Source organism: Ascaphus truei, unplaced genomic scaffold (genome assembly GCF_040206685.1).
Source record: "Ascaphus truei isolate aAscTru1 unplaced genomic scaffold, aAscTru1.hap1 HAP1_SCAFFOLD_1528, whole genome shotgun sequence".
Lineage (NCBI taxonomy): Eukaryota > Metazoa > Chordata > Amphibia > Anura > Ascaphidae > Ascaphus > Ascaphus truei.
In genome coordinates this window covers 48,479-65,647 of record NW_027454416.1, presented here as the reverse complement: position 1 = coordinate 65,647, position 17,169 = coordinate 48,479, and the positions used below count along the sequence as shown (strand labels likewise).

General features: G+C 51.9%; 1 protein-coding gene across 1 annotated transcript in view; it reads right to left on the bottom strand.

The window, feature by feature from the left end:
• Positions 1-17,169, bottom strand: part of DCAF1 (DDB1 and CUL4 associated factor 1) — a gene marked incomplete at its 3' end in the record, with an annotated part of 53,670 nt that overhangs the window by 12,446 nt on the left and 24,055 nt on the right. The window contains exons 7-13 of the mRNA XM_075581718.1: positions 8,611-9,081; positions 8,370-8,471; positions 8,026-8,184; positions 7,137-7,316; positions 6,571-6,780; positions 526-695; positions 279-403 (exon numbers count right to left, since the gene is read on the bottom strand). Of these exons, the coding sequence (XP_075437833.1) occupies positions 279-403; positions 526-695; positions 6,571-6,780; positions 7,137-7,316; positions 8,026-8,184; positions 8,370-8,471; positions 8,611-9,081 (1,417 nt within the window). The remainder of the gene's footprint in view (positions 1-278; positions 404-525; positions 696-6,570; positions 6,781-7,136; positions 7,317-8,025; positions 8,185-8,369; positions 8,472-8,610; positions 9,082-17,169) is intronic.

Sequence of the window (17,169 nt, the reverse complement as noted above, 5' to 3'; positions counted from 1 at the left end):
ATGGAGGAGAGAGGGTGCGGGGGGGAAAGGAGGGACAGGGGAGAAGAGGGAGGGGGAGAGAGAAGGTAGAGAAAAGAGGAGGTGGTGGTGAAATTAATTCGTCAAAGGGGAGAGGAAGGTAGGGGTGAGGGAGAGAAGGGACAGCATAAAGATGGAAGAGGGGAGCGGCAGTAGTGAGTAATACAGATTCCCCATCACCTCCTGACACTGCTTTTTGAGTTAGTTTAAATTGTTCCTGCCCCCCCCCCCTCCCCAATTCCAATCATTCTGCTTCCTACCTACGGTGGAGACTGTGGAACCAGCATCGTCCAGCACATCAACCGGCTCTGCCAGCTGCAGCTGAATTTTCGGCACTACCGTCAGGATGGCGAGAACATCCAGGGCGTAGCGAACAGTGTCATTCCTGGGGACGGAAAAGGATGCAACACCCAGGGTCATTAACGGTTATGTGGCCAGAGAAATGGAGTGACCACATCCCAGAGCCCAGGCGCTGCTCTCCCCCCCCCTCCTCCCCCGAGCACTGACCTAGCGTAATAAGTCTTCCAGCTGCAGGCGATGGAGATGAGCTGCAGGAGGAGCTGCACACAGGACAGTTTCAGGAAAACCTCAGCAGGGTCCCAGTATAGCTGCCCCGGACCGAACTCTATGAGATACTCCATCATCTCTACTATTTGCTCTCGTGTGTATGTGCAGGCCTGGGGAGGGAGGGGAAATGTATAGAGTGGGGGTACGAGAGGGGAGAGAGGGGAAGACCGCTTTATAACACTTGTCTGGTTTCAAACCCATTCATTCTTTTTTTTTTTTTGCTTCGGGTAATACCCAGCATGCACCACTCAATACTGCTTTGAATGGCCGGAAACTACTGAATTATCTTCCCATTTAGGGTCCAAGTGTCACATGCATACGTGAGCGCGGGCAGAACACACGGATCCCATGCATACGTGAGCGCGGGCAGAACACACGGGTCCCATCCATACGTGAGCGCGGGCAGAACATACGGGTCCCACCCATACGTGAGCGTGGGCAGAACACACGGGTCCCATCCATACGTGAGCGCGGGCAGAACATACGGGTCCCACACATACGTGAGCGTGGGCAGAACACACGGGTCCCATCCATACGTGAGCGCGGGCAGAACACACGGGTCCCACACATACGTGAGCGCGGGCAGAACACACGGGTCCCATCCATACGTGAGCACGGGCAGAACACACGGGTCCCATCCATACGTGAGCACGGGCAGAACACACGGGTCCCATCCATACGTGAGCAGAACACACGGGTCCCATCCATACGTGAGCAGAACACACGGGTCCCATCCATACGTGAGCAGAACACACAGGTCACACACTTTTCTCTTGAGGCCCAGTGGGAAGGTTCCCTTGAAATATGATCTTGTTTCTTTCAACTGCTCCATCCCGTCTTCATTCTCCTATACATTTCATTCAAAAGGTTCCCATTTAGTCTTCAACTTCCTCTAGTTCTGTTCCATTTATTTCAATTTTTGCAATCTTGACATTTGTTGATCACTTTTTGTCTTGCCGAGATTGGAGGCCCACATTCTTGCCGAGATTGGAGGCCCACATTCTTGCCGGGATTGGAGGCCCACATTCTTGCCGAGATTGGAGGCCCACATTCTTGCCGAGATTGGAGGCCCACATTCTTGCCGAGATTGGAGGCACACATTCTTGCCGAGATTGGAGGCCCACATCCTTGCCGAGATTGGAGGCCCACATTCTTGCCGAGATTGGAGGCCCACATTCTTGCCGAGATTGGAGGCCCACATTCTTGCCGAGATTGGAGGCCCACATTCTTGCCGAGATTGAAGGCCCACATTCTTGCTTGCTTCAGCGAGTTCTCCAATCTGTTGCTGGAGGTCTTCTGGACTGGTAGCAAAGATAATGTCATCTGCAAATCGTAGGTGACCCAGGTATTAAACATTGGGAAGAAAAAGGAATCAAAATCAATCTAATGTCTTGACCAATTCTTGGAGTGTTGCAGTGACGCGCTTTGGTGACACGGTGTCTCCCTGCCGCTCTCCCTCGCTGATCCTTATCTTGCTCGTATCTTCATGTAATCTGATGGTTGATGTGGCTTACTCATAAATGCTCTTTATAATATCAATGTATGCTTCAACTTTTTGACTAAATGCATTTAATGGGGAAACCACTTCTTGTACGACTTGGATGCAGTCCATGGTGTTGAATCTACTGCGAAATCCCAATTGTTCTCTAGGCTGGGCACAGCCAGGGTCTGTTGCAGCAAAAAAGTGAGTCTCTTTGTAAAGTAGACAGAATGTTCTGTAATTCATAAGGTCTTTGTCTTTCTTGTGGATGAGGACAACAATGGCAGTTCCACATTCCTGTTCAGGCCGCAGTTTAGAGTTTTGCAAGGATTTTCTCCTCATCTCCGGCTGCTTTCAAGATTTCCGTTGTAATTACATGGTCTCCGGGAGCCTTCCCATTCTTCGTGGATTTTATGGCTTTTGTCACGTCTTCTGGGAGGATGCGTGGTGCACCATTAGTGGTTGTAAGAAATCCTATTCTATTTATTCCATCACCTCCGAAAAATAGTGTATGTTTGAATAGATTATGTGACAACTGCTAAATTTGCTGCCTAGTACAGCTCTTTGGAGAAGGTTGCATTGATTATATGTAGAAAGATATTCATGCAGTGACAGGAAGACAAGAGATATTGTTGGGTCCTGGAAGGGAAAGGAACATGCTTACTTATGTGATATGTGTATAAGAAACTGGTCAAGAGCAAGATTAGAGTCGCCAGAGAAGGAAACCATATCCAGTACACCATTGAGGACGACGCATTTCATCTTGATGTAAATACCATGTGTCTCGGTTAATTGAAAGAATAAGACTTCTTTATCTGCCAACAAGCGAGCGCTGCGGTTTATGAATCTCGGAAGATTAGAAGAGATTTAACAGTGGTTTCTTCTCAATTGCCCTCTGCGGGATTATGCCCTCTGTTATCCTACAATTTCATGTAGCAGTCCTCAACTCTCTTTATGACACCTGCACGGTTTTTTGTTGTTGATCCATCGTCTTGTTGGAGTGCAATGATTTGCTTCTTTCTAATCCTAAATCGCTGCTTTGTTTTCTTTAAGCTTTTGTTATCTTCCCCAGATCAGTTACATCCTCTTACATCGCCAGTTACACATTTGCGGATCGTCGTGCAAGAACTGAATATGCAGAGCTGTGGATCGTGCGGTTTGTTCATTTCTTGCCATCTCCTCATTGTTTAGCTTCAGCTGATATTTTCTTATCCTGTTTTTTTGATAGCGATTCCACCATTTTTTCCCCCCCGTGCTCTTTCAACTACAATCTTCACGAGTGTTTCAGAATTAAGTGTCCCCATGCATTGAGAGCTGAAGCGATATTTCAGCTCTAGTTTAAATTCTCTGCTGATATTCTTCAGATTATTGATTATTGATGTTTGTTTTTCTCTTGAATCTTCTTTCTATCTTCACATAAAGATGTAATCTGCAGCGAACCAATCAGTGATCACTTCTTGTGCCAAAGCGGTTAAGGACCGTGCCGTGTTCAATCCCGTGCTTCTTGTAAATTAGGACAGGGGGAGCGCAAACTGGGGGACGCTGGGTTACAGGGGCACCGCGCGCTTCCCGAAGGCTCTTAAATTAAATGCCGGGGAAGCGGCAGAGACCTCTGTAAGCTAAATGAAACTGCATTTCCCTTGGCTCAGACGGCTTCTGGAGACGTGTTGCCATGGCAACTCTGCGTGAAATTACGTCGCGGGTCATGTGACGTCACGTTACTATTGCAATGTGGCATGACACCCAGAACGTCGGAGCAGAGGTAAGTGTTCTGTAATTGGCAGGGAATTAGGATACAGTCCATTTCCTTACTGATTCCACTGGCTCCCCTCCAGTCCGTTTCCTATTTGGATTCTTCTTGAAGAATGAATTCATTCTGTAGAAGAAGTTTTCACATTCTCCAAATTCTACCGATCTGTCCCCACGTTCATTCCCGTCACCGTAACCAAACTTACCGACCGATGCTTCGTCTTCCTGATGGGCACCAATCTCTGCTTTGGGATCTCCCATAATGAGATGTTGTGGTGGCAATTTACTGTTATTACGTTGGTCAATTTCATGGTAGAAGTCTTCCACTTTATGGTCTGTGTGACGTGATGTTAAGAGCGAATACACACACACACACACACAGACATGCACACAGACACGCACACAGACACGCACACAGACACGCACACAGACACGCAGTGTCGCGCACGCAGTGTCGCGCACGCAGTGTCACACACAGTGTCACACACAGTGTCACACACAGTGTCACACACAGTGACACACACAGTGACACACACAGTGACACACACAGTGACACACACAGTGACACACACACACACAGTGACACACACACACACAGTGACACACAGTGACACACACACACAGTGACACACAGTGACACACAGTGACACACACAGTGACACACACACACACACACAGTGACACACACACACACACAGTGTCACACACACACAGTGACACACACACAGTGACACACACACAGTGTCACACGCACACACCCAGTGTCACACGCACACACCCAGTGTCACACGCACACACCCAGTGTCACACGCACACACCCAGTGTCACACGCACACACCCAGTGTCACACGCACACACCCAGTGTCACACGCACACACAGTGTCACACGCACACACACAGTGTCACACGCACACACACAGTGTCACACGCACACACACAGTGTCACACGCACACACACAGTGTCACACACACAGTGTCACACGCACACACACAGTGTCACACGCAGACACACAGTGTCACACGCACACACATCCAGTGTCACACGCACACACATCCAGTGTCACACGCACACACATCCAGTGTCACACGCACACACATCCAGTGTCACACGCGCACACACCGTGTCACACCCGCACACACCGTGTCACACGCGCACACACCGTGTCACACGCGCACACACACCGTGTCACACGCGCACACACACCGTGTCACACGCGCACACACACCGTGTCACACGCGCACACACACCGTGTCACACGCGCACACACACCGTGTCACACGCGCACACACACCGTGTCACACGCGCACACACACCGTGTCACACGCGCACACACACCGTGTCACACGCGCACACACACCGTGTCACACGCGCACACACACCGTGTCACACGCGCACACACACCGTGTCACACGCGCACACACACCGTGTCACACGCGCACACACACCGTGTCACACGCGCACACACACCGTGTCACACGCGCACACACACCGTGTCACACGCGCACACACACAGTGTCACACGCGCACACACACAGTGTCACACGCGCACACACACAGTGTCACACGCGCACACACACAGTGTCACACGCGCACACACACAGTGTCACACGCGCACACACACAGTGTCACACGCACAGTCACACGCACAGTCACACGCACAGTCACACACAGTGTCACACGCACAGTGTCACACGCACACACGCACAGTGTCACACGCACACACGCAGTGTCACACGCACACACGCACAGTGTCACACGCACAGTGTCACACGCACACACGCACAGTGTCACACGCACACACGCACAGTGTCACACGCACACACGCACAGTGTCACACACAGACACAGTGTCACACACAGACACAGTGTCACACACAGACACAGTGTCACACACAGACACAGTGTCACACACAGACACAGTGTCACACACAGACACAGTGTCACACACAGACACAGTGTCACACACACAGACACAGTGTCACACACACAGACACAGTGTCACACACACAGACACAGTGTCACACACACAGACACAGTGTCACACACACAGACACAGTGTCACACACACAGACACAGTGTCACACACACAGACACAGTGTCACACACACAGACACAGTGTCACACACACAGACACAGTGTCACACACACAGACACAGTGTCACACACACAGACACAGTGTCACACACACAGACACAGTGTCACACACACAGACACAGTGTCACACACAGACACAGTGTCACACACAGACACAGTGTCACACACAGACACAGTGTCACACACAGACACAGTGTCACACACAGACACAGTGTCACACACAGACAGTGTCACACACAGACACAGTGTCACACACAGACACAGTGTCACACACAGACACAGTGTCACACACAGACACAGTGTCACACACAGACACAGTGTCACACACAGACACAGTGTCACACACAGACACAGTGTCACACACAGACACAGTGTCACACACAGACACAGTGTCACACACAGACACAGTGTCACACACAGACACAGTGTCACACACAGACACAGTGTCACACACAGACACAGTGTCACACACAGACACAGTGTCACACACAGACACAGTGTCACACACAGACACAGTGTCACACACAGACACAGTGTCACACACAGACACAGTGTCACACACAGACACAGTGTCACACACAGACACAGTGTCACACACAGACACAGTGTCACACACAGACACAGTGTCACACACCATTTAGGTAACGGTGTGGTGCTCTGACCTTGAAGGGAGGCTGGGGGTGTATGAGAAGACCCCCCTCCGTGCGCTGCAGGGACTGTTTCACCTGCTCCACCTTGATGGCAAGATGTGCCTCAAAGTATCTGCGCAGAGCCATGCACGTGTGCTTCCCCGTCTGCCGGCTCGCGAAGATCTCGTCATCGCTCAGCAGGGCGCCCTGATCCTCCAGGTTCAGGATCTCTAGCGTGCTGATCTGTGAGCGGGGGAGGGAGCTATAACACGGTGCTCCCCCCTCTCTGTATAATACCCACCCTGCTCCCCCTCTCTCCATATAACAGTGCTCCCCCTCAGTAGAGTCCACAGCCCCCCCCAGTATAACACATACGTGCTCCCCTCCCACCTCAGTATAACCCACACGTGCTCCCCTCCCCCTCAGTAGAGCCCACAGCCCCCCCCAGTATAACACATACGTGCTCCCCTCCCACCTCAGTATAACCCACACGTGCTCCCCTCCCCCTCAGTATAACGCACACATGCTCCCCCCCCTCAGTATAACGCACATGTGCGTCCCCCCCCCAGTATTACATACACACCGGTGCCCCCCCTCACCAAGTTCACCAGCCTGCGCAGTCCGTCCTGAGTGTCGAACAGTTCCAACACGGCGCGGAAGGAGAAGCAGATGGAGAAGAACATGGTGGCGTGACAGCACCCCGAGGCGTGGGAGCACTCCATGAGCCACAGAGTGTAGCTCACCACGTCCGACAGCACCTTGTGAGGGTGCATGCACACCTGCGGGGAGATGACAACATTATCTAGCACAGACCGTGTACACGGCGCTGTACACACACACACTTTTGCAGGCACATTGCGTCCCTGCCCTGAAAAGCTCCATGTAATTTGTGTGGCACAGGGAGATAAAGTTACTTGCACAGGAAGCGGACACCAAGATTGGGATCACCACCCAACTGGGAGTGAGTCACCCACCCAACTGGGAGTGAGTCAGTCACCCAACTGGGAGTGAGTCACCCACCCAACTGGGAGTGAGTCACCCACCCAACTGGGAGTGAGTCACCCACCCAACTGGGAGTGAGTCACCCACCCAACTGGGAGTGAGTCAGTCACCCAACTGGGAGTGAGTCACCCACCCAACTGGGAGTGAGTCACCCACCCAACTGGGAGTGAGTCAGTCCCCCAACTGGGAGTCCCCCAACTGGGAGTCCCCCAACTGGGAGTCCCCCACTTCAAAGACTGTGATATCACTGGACAAAACTTTTCCACCATTTCTAACTTGGAGTACCAAACATAAGACCATCCAACCAACCAGGTCCACCCCCACTCCCCACTGTGCCCCTGGGACCTGCGCCCTCCACCACGCAGATTCGTGCCCCACCCACTGACTCCCCGCCCCCAGGCCCGTGTCCACCCCACTGTGTCAGCACCTCGGGCCGTTTCCCAACCCACTACTTCCGTCCCCAGGCCCGAAACCCCCTCTGCTCACCCTCTCCATGGCGTCCTGATTGTAGGACAGGTAGTACAGGCACATGGAAACCCCCGTGGCTGCCATTGAGGGACGAGGAATCTCAAGCAACTTCTGGACACCCCCGTGCGCCACAAACTCTGCGGCAAACTTGTTGTGAAGGAGCAAGGAGGCCAAGTGCTGTCCGGGGGAAGAGAGGGAAGCTAAGATGGGTAGGGGGCGGAGTGGCGGGGGGAGGGAATGGAGGAGGGGGCAGGGGGAGGGAATGGAGGAGGGGGCAGGGGGAGGGAATGGAGGAGGGGGCAGGGGGAGGGAAGAGAGGAGGGGGCAGGACAGTGACGTGCTGGTCTGTCCCCCGACTTTACCTTGAGTGACTCGAATGTGAGCAGGACGTCATTTGTGCGCTTCAGGTCAATGTAATACATCATCAACTCGCGGGACCCCAACTGCATGAAGATGGGGAGCAGCTGGAGGAGACGGTGAGAGAGCAGGGTGAGCATCATCTCCTGCACTCCCCTTGTACCCTGCCCACCCCCCACCCCTCCTGTCCCTCACCTTGTATAACTCCCCCCTCACACCTCCTGACACTCTCCTTGTCCCCCTCACCTCCTGATACTCCCCCAGCGGGGTCAGGTACTGCAGGATGAGTCTCTGCTCGATGGCCGGGGTCAGAGGGTGCAGGCTGTAATTTGTGCCAATAACCCACAGGGACATCTCTGACCAGCTGCTGTTGGAAAGCTCACTGGGCGCTCGCTCGGCCTCGGAGAAGCTCAGCTTGTGCTTCGCCTTGCGGAGCGCGTCGGTATCTGGCTTCACCCGGCGCGGGGGTCCAGCACCCCCGGAGTTCACCAGGATCCCAGGCCGTGGAGCAGAGTCCAGCCGGAACGGGAGGTCCATCTGCCCGTCCTGGGGCCCCGTGTCCAGCGGCGTCTCCCCGTAGTCCATGTCTACGGCCTCCTCGTCCAGTGGCAGCAGTGGCCCGCTGAGCGGCCGACGGGGACTCTGGCGCTTCACTTCCAGCCTACAGGTGGTGTCCTGGGACTGGAGCTCCTGCAGCCTGCGCAGTACCAGGGCCACCTGCAGGGGGGGCGAGAGAGTCAGGGAGGGGCGGCGAGAGAGAGAGCGAGAGTCAGGGAGGGGCGGTGAGAGAAAGAAAGAGTCAGGGGGGGCGAGAGTGTAACTACTGCAGGAGGGTACAGCGCTACACCCAGCACCTGAGAAGTCCCCACCCACTGTGAGATATTGCCACACACGCAGTATTAAAGGAGCTGGGGAAGTAGTAGAGAAAATCCTTACAAAAAAACGCTTTACATGCTGCTTGTAGAACGGGAAAATCCCAGAACAATGGAGGAACGCCCTAGTGATCCTCATCCACAAGAAAGGAAACAAAGACCTCAAGAACTGCAGACCAATCAGCCTGCTTCCAATCACTTACAAGATCTTTAGGAAGATACTCACTGCAGACGCTGGACTTTGCCCAGAGAACAATCGGGATGTCACAGCGGATACAACACAATGGACCACATCCCAGTCCGACAAGAAGTGTTTTCCCGAAGTAATGACTACGATCTACCTCTCCGTTTAGGACTCAATTACAAAAAAGCATTTGATTCTGTCTACACCTCAGCCGTCCACGAGGCACAAAGAAGACAAAGTGTTGACAAAGCCAATTCCAATCTGGCTTTCGCCCCAAACACTCCACCGTAACTACCCTGCTAAAAGTTTGCAATGAAATCCAGTGTAGAATGGAACGGGGACAACTCACTGGTGCAATATTCCTAGATTTTGCAAAGGCTTTCGATACTGTTGATCATGTTATCCTGCTCAACAAACTCCAGTGCTCTGGAATAGGGAAGCATGCTTTAAACTGGTTTCAGTGCTATCAGGTAGATCCCAACATGTGTCCTTCTCTGACTCTAACTCTAACCCCCTGGATATCACTGTGACGATAGGCTGTGTCGGCCTTCCTTAATAAAGGGGGAACCCGGCTGGCTGCCCCTGAAACCATATGGTATGGGCTGAGTGTCAGCTCTTGTGTCCAAATGTTGGTTCTCTGTGTTTTAAAACTGCAATGTATTATGTTTGTCCTGTGATTTAAACCCAGGTTGGTGACAAAAGGCAGTGTGAATTAGCATGTGAATTACATGTGAATTAGCATTTCAATGCCCCAGCTCAGAAAGGGTTTCCAAGCCCAAATCTCCCCAATTTATTTCCCTTATAAGTATAAAGTTCCCCAGATTATATTCTGTAAGGAAGTGTACTTTATATTGTGTTTTAATGTTTACTATAAGGTTCTATACAGAAAGCACAGGCATATGGTTAATATGCTGGCTAGTTTGCATAGATTCCATAGTTCAAAGAGGAGAGGAATGGCAGAGGGGGGAAACCATTTGGTGAGCAGGATGTTGATTAAGATGTCTTTGTTCTAAGTAGACACAGCGGAGCCAGGTATAAAACGGCTCTGGATGTCAGAACTGATAAGCAAGGTTTCTATTAGCAAGTTTTGAATTTATCCCTCCTATCAGTGAATGCGTAATTTTAATCCCTGCTTTAATTGGCTATTACACCCCTCAATGATTTAGATAGGATTTCAGCCTATATAAGAGCGTGCTGTAAAAGCAGCTCTCTCTTTTCCCTGTTGGAGATCTGAAGACAAGCAGCCTCTGGCAGGCCTCTCTCCATGTGCTTCTGTGAAAGAGCTATTCACACCTGGAAGCATGGGGAGGCCTAGCCAGTAGGCTGGATTTCGGTCCAGGAGCCCAAGGTCCTATCAAGGTAAGCCTTTGCTGAACAGGCGCCTTGCAACTAGGAAAGGGTAGATCTCTTCCCCCAGACCCCCGTAAGTGTGTATATTCTCTGTTTCTTGTATTTCTGTGTGTTTTCGAGGTCTTGTCCTAATAAACCGCAATTTATTTTACTGCCTGTTTTGCCTTGTGACTGATCCCTTAAATATAAATGTGTATTGGGCCTGGTCTCCCGTGACAGGCTTATTTTCTGGTGGCAGCGGTGGGATCATAGGGCTTTGCACTATAACTTCCTGCGGGGAATTATAGGACAAAGTGAGCTTGTGGATTGCAAGCTCTCAAAACAAGTAGTTTCGGAAAACACGCTATACAAAGCAGGGAATCACACTGTTCAGTGTCACTTAGGTTATTAGTGCCTGAAAGGAGAAGATGTGGTCCCCAACAGGAAGGTATGTGTCCTGGGATCATGCATCTGTGATTGGCCGGTGTGAGAAGTATGGGTTGCCTACCCACGGCAGACCCATGGCAGTCCTATGCCAGGACTTGGAGTGGCATGAAGCCCGCGGGGCTGACTGCACTCCTGGGGTAGTGGTCCTAGCCACTACCGGCGGGACAGTGAGCCCGGAGAGCGAGCCCCTCAAGAGTGTCTCAACCCTCCTGTGGCTCCCCCTGTAGCCGTTCTTACCACGGTATGCGAACTGCTAACACTCTATGACCGGTTGCGTCCGAACGTGACGGTAAAGCAGAGGATGCAGTTCTGCCCAGTAGTAGAGCGCGTTGCGGGACGCATTGCCCTCCTCCCACCTGGGGAGAGGGCTGGAGCAACCTGGGCCGTGGTACTGAGCGCCCAGGCGGCAGATGGTGTGTCCACGGGGGCACAGTCCCAGAAGCGGGTCGTAACCCCCGCTGGAGTGCCAGTGGATCAGGCACTCCCCAGAGCTGACACTCTCCTCCGGGAGAGTCAGCTGAAGGCCAAGGTGGCAGAGGGAGTGATCAGCCATGCTGATGCTGGGGATCTTGCCTCCCTGAAAGCCACCGTACTGGATGAGGATGGTGCCACCCCGGCACCATGCCTCGTGGTCCCCGGAAGGGCGACCGGTGCTGCATCCACCCAGATGGTGGAGGCTGTGTGTCCCACAAGACACAGCCCGAGCAGCAGGTCCAGAACCCCGCAGGTGTGCCGGTGGAGCTAGTGCCATCGGTAGTTGCACCCCCTCTAGTCTCAGAGCAGGGGAGGGAGCAGCTTAGCGCCAAGGGAGTTGCTGGAGAGGGCAGCTGCACTGAGTCCAGTGATGCTGCCCGCAGGAAAGCCTCTGTGCAGGCTGAGGGTACCACGCTGGTGCCCTGCCTTGGGTCCACCCCAGTGGTGGAGGACTGTGTGCCGGCGTGGGCACAGTCAGAGAAGCGGGTCTTAACCCCCGCAGGAGGGACGGTGAATCGGGCACTCCCAAGAGCTGACACTCTAGTATCAGAAAGTCAGCTGAGAACAAAAGGAGCCGAGGGAGAAATCAGCCGCGCTGACGCCGGAGAGTGTATCCCCATGAAAGCCACCGTGCTGGCTGAGGAGGGCCCCACCCTGGGGCCCTGCCTCATGTCCACCCCAGTGGTGGAGGGCTGTGTGCCGGCATGGGCACAGTCCGAGAAGTGGGTCTTAACCCCCACGGGTGCGCCTGTGAGCCGGGTAGTCCCAGGAGCTGACACTCTAGTCCCAGAGTGTCAGTTGAATGCCAATGTGGCTGAGGGAGAGATCAGCCAAGCTGATGCTGGGGATTGTGCCTCCCTGCAAGCCACCATGATGGCGGAGGATGGTGCCACGCGGGTGCCATGCCTCATGGCCGCCAAAATGGCGACCAGCTGTGTGCCAGCATGGCCACAGGAAAATGAGCGGGTCCCAACCCCTGCCGGAGTGCCAGTGACTCAGGCACTCCCCAGAGCTGACACTCTATTCCCAGAGTGTCAAGTGAACACCGATGTGGCTGAGGGAAAGATCAGCCAAGCTGATGCTGGGGATCGTGCCTCCCTGCAAGCCACCATGATGGCGGAGGATGGTGCCACGCGGGTGCCATGCCTCATGGCCACCAAAATGGCGACCAACTGTGTGCCAGCATGGCCACAGGCAGAGAAGCGGGAAGTGACCCCCGCTGCAATTCCTGGTGCCCCCCGATCCAGTAACCCCAGTCTGGGGCAACGTTCCCCAGCTACAGAGAAGACGACCGGTGAGATGCTGTCCCCTGAACTCAAGCAGCCAGCAGCCGTGCAGCAGCTACAGGAAAAGACACAGTCAGCGATCCCTGCAGCCCCTGCCAGCGACACAGCTATGGAGCTTCCAGATGAGCAGCAGTCTACAGCCATCAGGCAGGAGGAACAACCGGTCCACAAAGATTTGTTTTTGCATCCAGGGGTCCCAGGCAATCGGCAGGCGATCGGCCTGGGGGTCCCCTGCAACAAGGTACTTCCTGGGCAGCCTGATAGGGTCTGGCCCAAGCACCGGTTCCCAGAGACAGGGGGACCGGTGATGGTACATAAAGAGGATGCTCTTGTGACCGCAGTCATAGAGAGCCACAGTTGGGCAGTTGCCCAGGCAGAGGTGCAGTCGGCACCGATGCCCACCAAATTTGTTTATGCTCCCCAACATTTGGAGCCCACATGCATGGAGGACCTCGAAGGGACCAGGCAGGTAAGTCAGACCATGCCCGACCAGTGTCCCCATGTGTATAGTGTTCCCCACTGTGACCTTTTTTCTGACTGTGTGACAGACAGGGAACTACCGGAGCTCAGTGAGTGGTACCAGGAGATGGTGCAGGCAGATGCTGATTTGCCTGCGGACCATAGTAGGCGTTTTGCCTGGGTACCAGCCCCTGGGACTCCTGCTAGTTCAGAGACAGCAAGGGGCCAGTTAGTGGTTCCTTGGGGGTTTAGGGCAGGCTCCGTGGAGCAAGGGGAGACAGCTCTCCAGCTCGCAGCTCCCCTCTGGGAGTGGAAGCGAGAGGCGTTAGGGAGACCGAGGGTCCCTGCTAAGGGTCAGCCAAGCAGGACCCAGTGTACTGATCGCCCGGTAGACCCCGGGGGTCAGCAGCCCCACCATCAGACTGAGTACAGTGTCTTGATGGAGAGGGAACGGAGAGAGAGGGAGGTCAGGGACATACAAGGGTACTATAGGGATTTAGTGACCCACTACAGTGTTCTAACTGACCCCCAGACTAAGGTGATTGACCAGAGGGCAGTGGTGCTGGCAGCCTGGTTCCCAGAATGTGGACCAGCATTTCAATGTCTGCAGCGGATCCTTGCCCTGTTGAACTTGGACTATGGAGGCAAGGGGTCCAATCATGCTGAAGGACTTAACCAGCCAAATGGACTCCCTTTCTTCCTGGCAACCTCAATTTTTTCAGGCTCAGCAAGCTACCTGATGATGGTGACTGTCCTGGCGCCTTCATAATTGAGGGGGGAGGTGTGACGATAGGCTGTGTCGGCCTTCCTTAATAAAGGGGGAACCCGGCTGGCTGCCCCTGAAACCATATGGTATGGGCTGAGTGTCAGCTCTTGTGTCCAAATGTTGGTTCTCTGTGTTTTAAAACTGCAATGTATTATGTTTGTCCTGTGATTTAAACCCAGGTTGGTGACAAAAGGCAGTGTGAATTAGCATGTGAATTACATGTGAATTAGCATTTCAATGCCCCAGCTCAGAAAGGGTTTCCAAGCCCAAATCTCCCCAATTTATTTCCCTTATAAGTATAAGGTTCCCCAGATTATATTCTGTAAGGAAGTGTACTTTATATTGTGTTTTAATGTTTACTATAAGGTTCTATACAGAAAGCACAGGCATATGGTTAATATGCTGGCTAGTTTGCATAGATTCCATAGTTCAAAGAGGAGAGGAATGGCAGAGGGGGGAAACCATTTGGTGAGCAGGATGTTGATTAAGATGTCTTTGTTCTAAGTAGACACAGCGGAGCCAGGTATAAAACGGCTCTGGATGTCAGAACTGATAAGCAAGGTTTCTATTGGCAAGTTTTGAATTTATCCCTCCTATCAGTGAATGCGTAATTTCAATCCCTGCTTTAATTGGCTATTACACCCCTCAATGATTTAGATAGGATTTCAGCCTATATAAAAGCGTGCTGTAAAAGCAGCTCTCTCTCTCTTTTCCCTGTTGGAGATCTGAAGACAAGCAGCCTCTGGCAGGCCTCTCTCCATGTGCTTCTGTGAAAGAGCTATTCACACCTGGAAGCATGGGGAGGCCTAGCCAGCAGGCTGGATTTCGGTCCAGGAGCCCAAGGTCCTATCAAGGTAAGCCTTTGCTGAACAGGCGCCTTGCAACTAGGAAAGGGTAGATCTCTTCCCCCAGACCCCCGTAAGTGTGTATATTCTCTGTTTCTTGTATTTCTGTGTGTTTCCGAGGTCTTGTCCGAATAAACCGCAATTTATTTTACTGCCTGTTTTGCCTTGTGACTGATCCCTTAAATATAAATGTGTATTGGGCCTGGTCTCCCGTGACAATCACCTGTGGTTCCCGCAAGGCTCTGTTCTGGAGCCCCTACTCTTCTCAGTGTTCATCAATGATCTTCCCACAGCTTGTCAGGAAGCCTCAATACACATGTATGCAGATGACATGCAGATGGAGGAAAGGAAATTTCACCAGCAACATAGGAAAGGGTTCTTTACAGTAAGGGCAGTTACAATGTGGAATTCATTACCCATGGAGACTGTGATGGCAGATACAATAGATTTGTTCAAAAAAAGGTTGGACATCTTTTTAGATGGGAAAGGTATACAGGGATATACCAAATAAGTATATATGGGAAGGATGTTGATCCAGGGATTAATCCGATTGCCAATTCTTGGAGTCAGGAAGGAATTTTTCCCCTTAATGGGTTTTTTGATTGCCTTCCTCTGGATCAATAAGTATAGATATAGGATAAAGTATCTGTTGTCTAAATTTAGCATAGGTTGAACTTGATGGACCTATGTCTTTTTTCAACCTCATCTACTATGTAACTATGTAACTATGACACAATCCTATATGCACACAGCCATAGCCTCTCTGACCTTCAACACATACTTCAGTCTGACTTTTTCAGACTTGAAAACTGGATTTCCCAAAACAAACTGTTTTTAAACACTGACAAGACTGTAACAATGGTGTTTGGGACCAAGACTAAATTTTTAAAGCTTCCAGCGACTGAGCTCCAGATTAGAACCAACACTAACACCACCCTAACTCCTGCTACTAGTTTTAAATACCTGGGCATATGGTTTGACTCCCACTTAACATTCGGGATGCACATTGATACCCTGACAACCAAGACCTATTCCAAACTAGGGGTACTTTACAGGAACAAATCCTGGTCAAAAAACGTATCGCACAGCAGATGCTAATGCCAATTATTGACTATGGAGACATAATATATGGCTCGGCACCTCAAACCCACCTTAGCAAACTAAACACCCTCTACAACTCAATTTGTCGTTTTGTTCTCCAATGCAACTATAACTCACATCACTGCGAAATGCTCAAAGAACTAGATTGGTCATCACTCGAGTCTAGGCGTAAAGTTCACCTTTCCTGTCTTGCCTTCAAATTCTTTATGGGCAAGCTACCCAGCTACCTGAACAAGCTCCTCACCCCTACCACATGTGTAGAGGGAGAAAAGGGGTGGCCCGGTATTAAAGGGGTTGCACCCCATTTGGCCATCCCCTGACCTCACCAGGGAGACAAGAGGTTAACTGGGCTGCGGTCCAGAAATGTGATTTAACCCTTGTTACAACATGAAAATGTATATTCCCCTGTTCCCATGCTTTATTGTTATGTCTGGTTATATCGGTGTCTGCATCACACATACACTGGGATCCATCCGGGAGTACAAGGGTTAATAGTTCTTTAATGATTAAAGCCCTTTGTGTATTTTTCCCGCCTTTTCAGGCACCATTTTGCAGGGTCCCATAGGCCGCCATTACAGCTCCATGCATTTCAATGGCGGATCTGGCTGTTTTGGTCCTGTTTCCTATGAAGACCAGCAGATGGCGTCCGAGAGGAGGAGCGGCGGTTTCCCATTGTAAGTCAATGGGCTCATTGACTTCAATGGAGATTCCTCGACGGCGCTGTCCAGGAACGAGTTGGCTGCCGTCCAAACCGCAAAACCGCAAAGCGGATACTTTTTCTATAAGAGAGCTTTGATCACTGTTAGTCAAGTTCAATGATAAGTGGCGTGGGAATCTACAGTTCTAGGGCACCCAAGAATAAAATTCTTTTTGCCCCTAGTTCCTAGACCTCCACCCACTCGACCACCACCGGGTCCCCGAATCCTGGACCCCCGAGAAGGGTCGTGCCGAGAGAGCGGGTCGCGCCATAGGTTCCAATGGCGGCGGCAGAAACCGCTCAGGAAAATGACTAAGTGTGAAAAGCTGAAAACCATGAATCCAT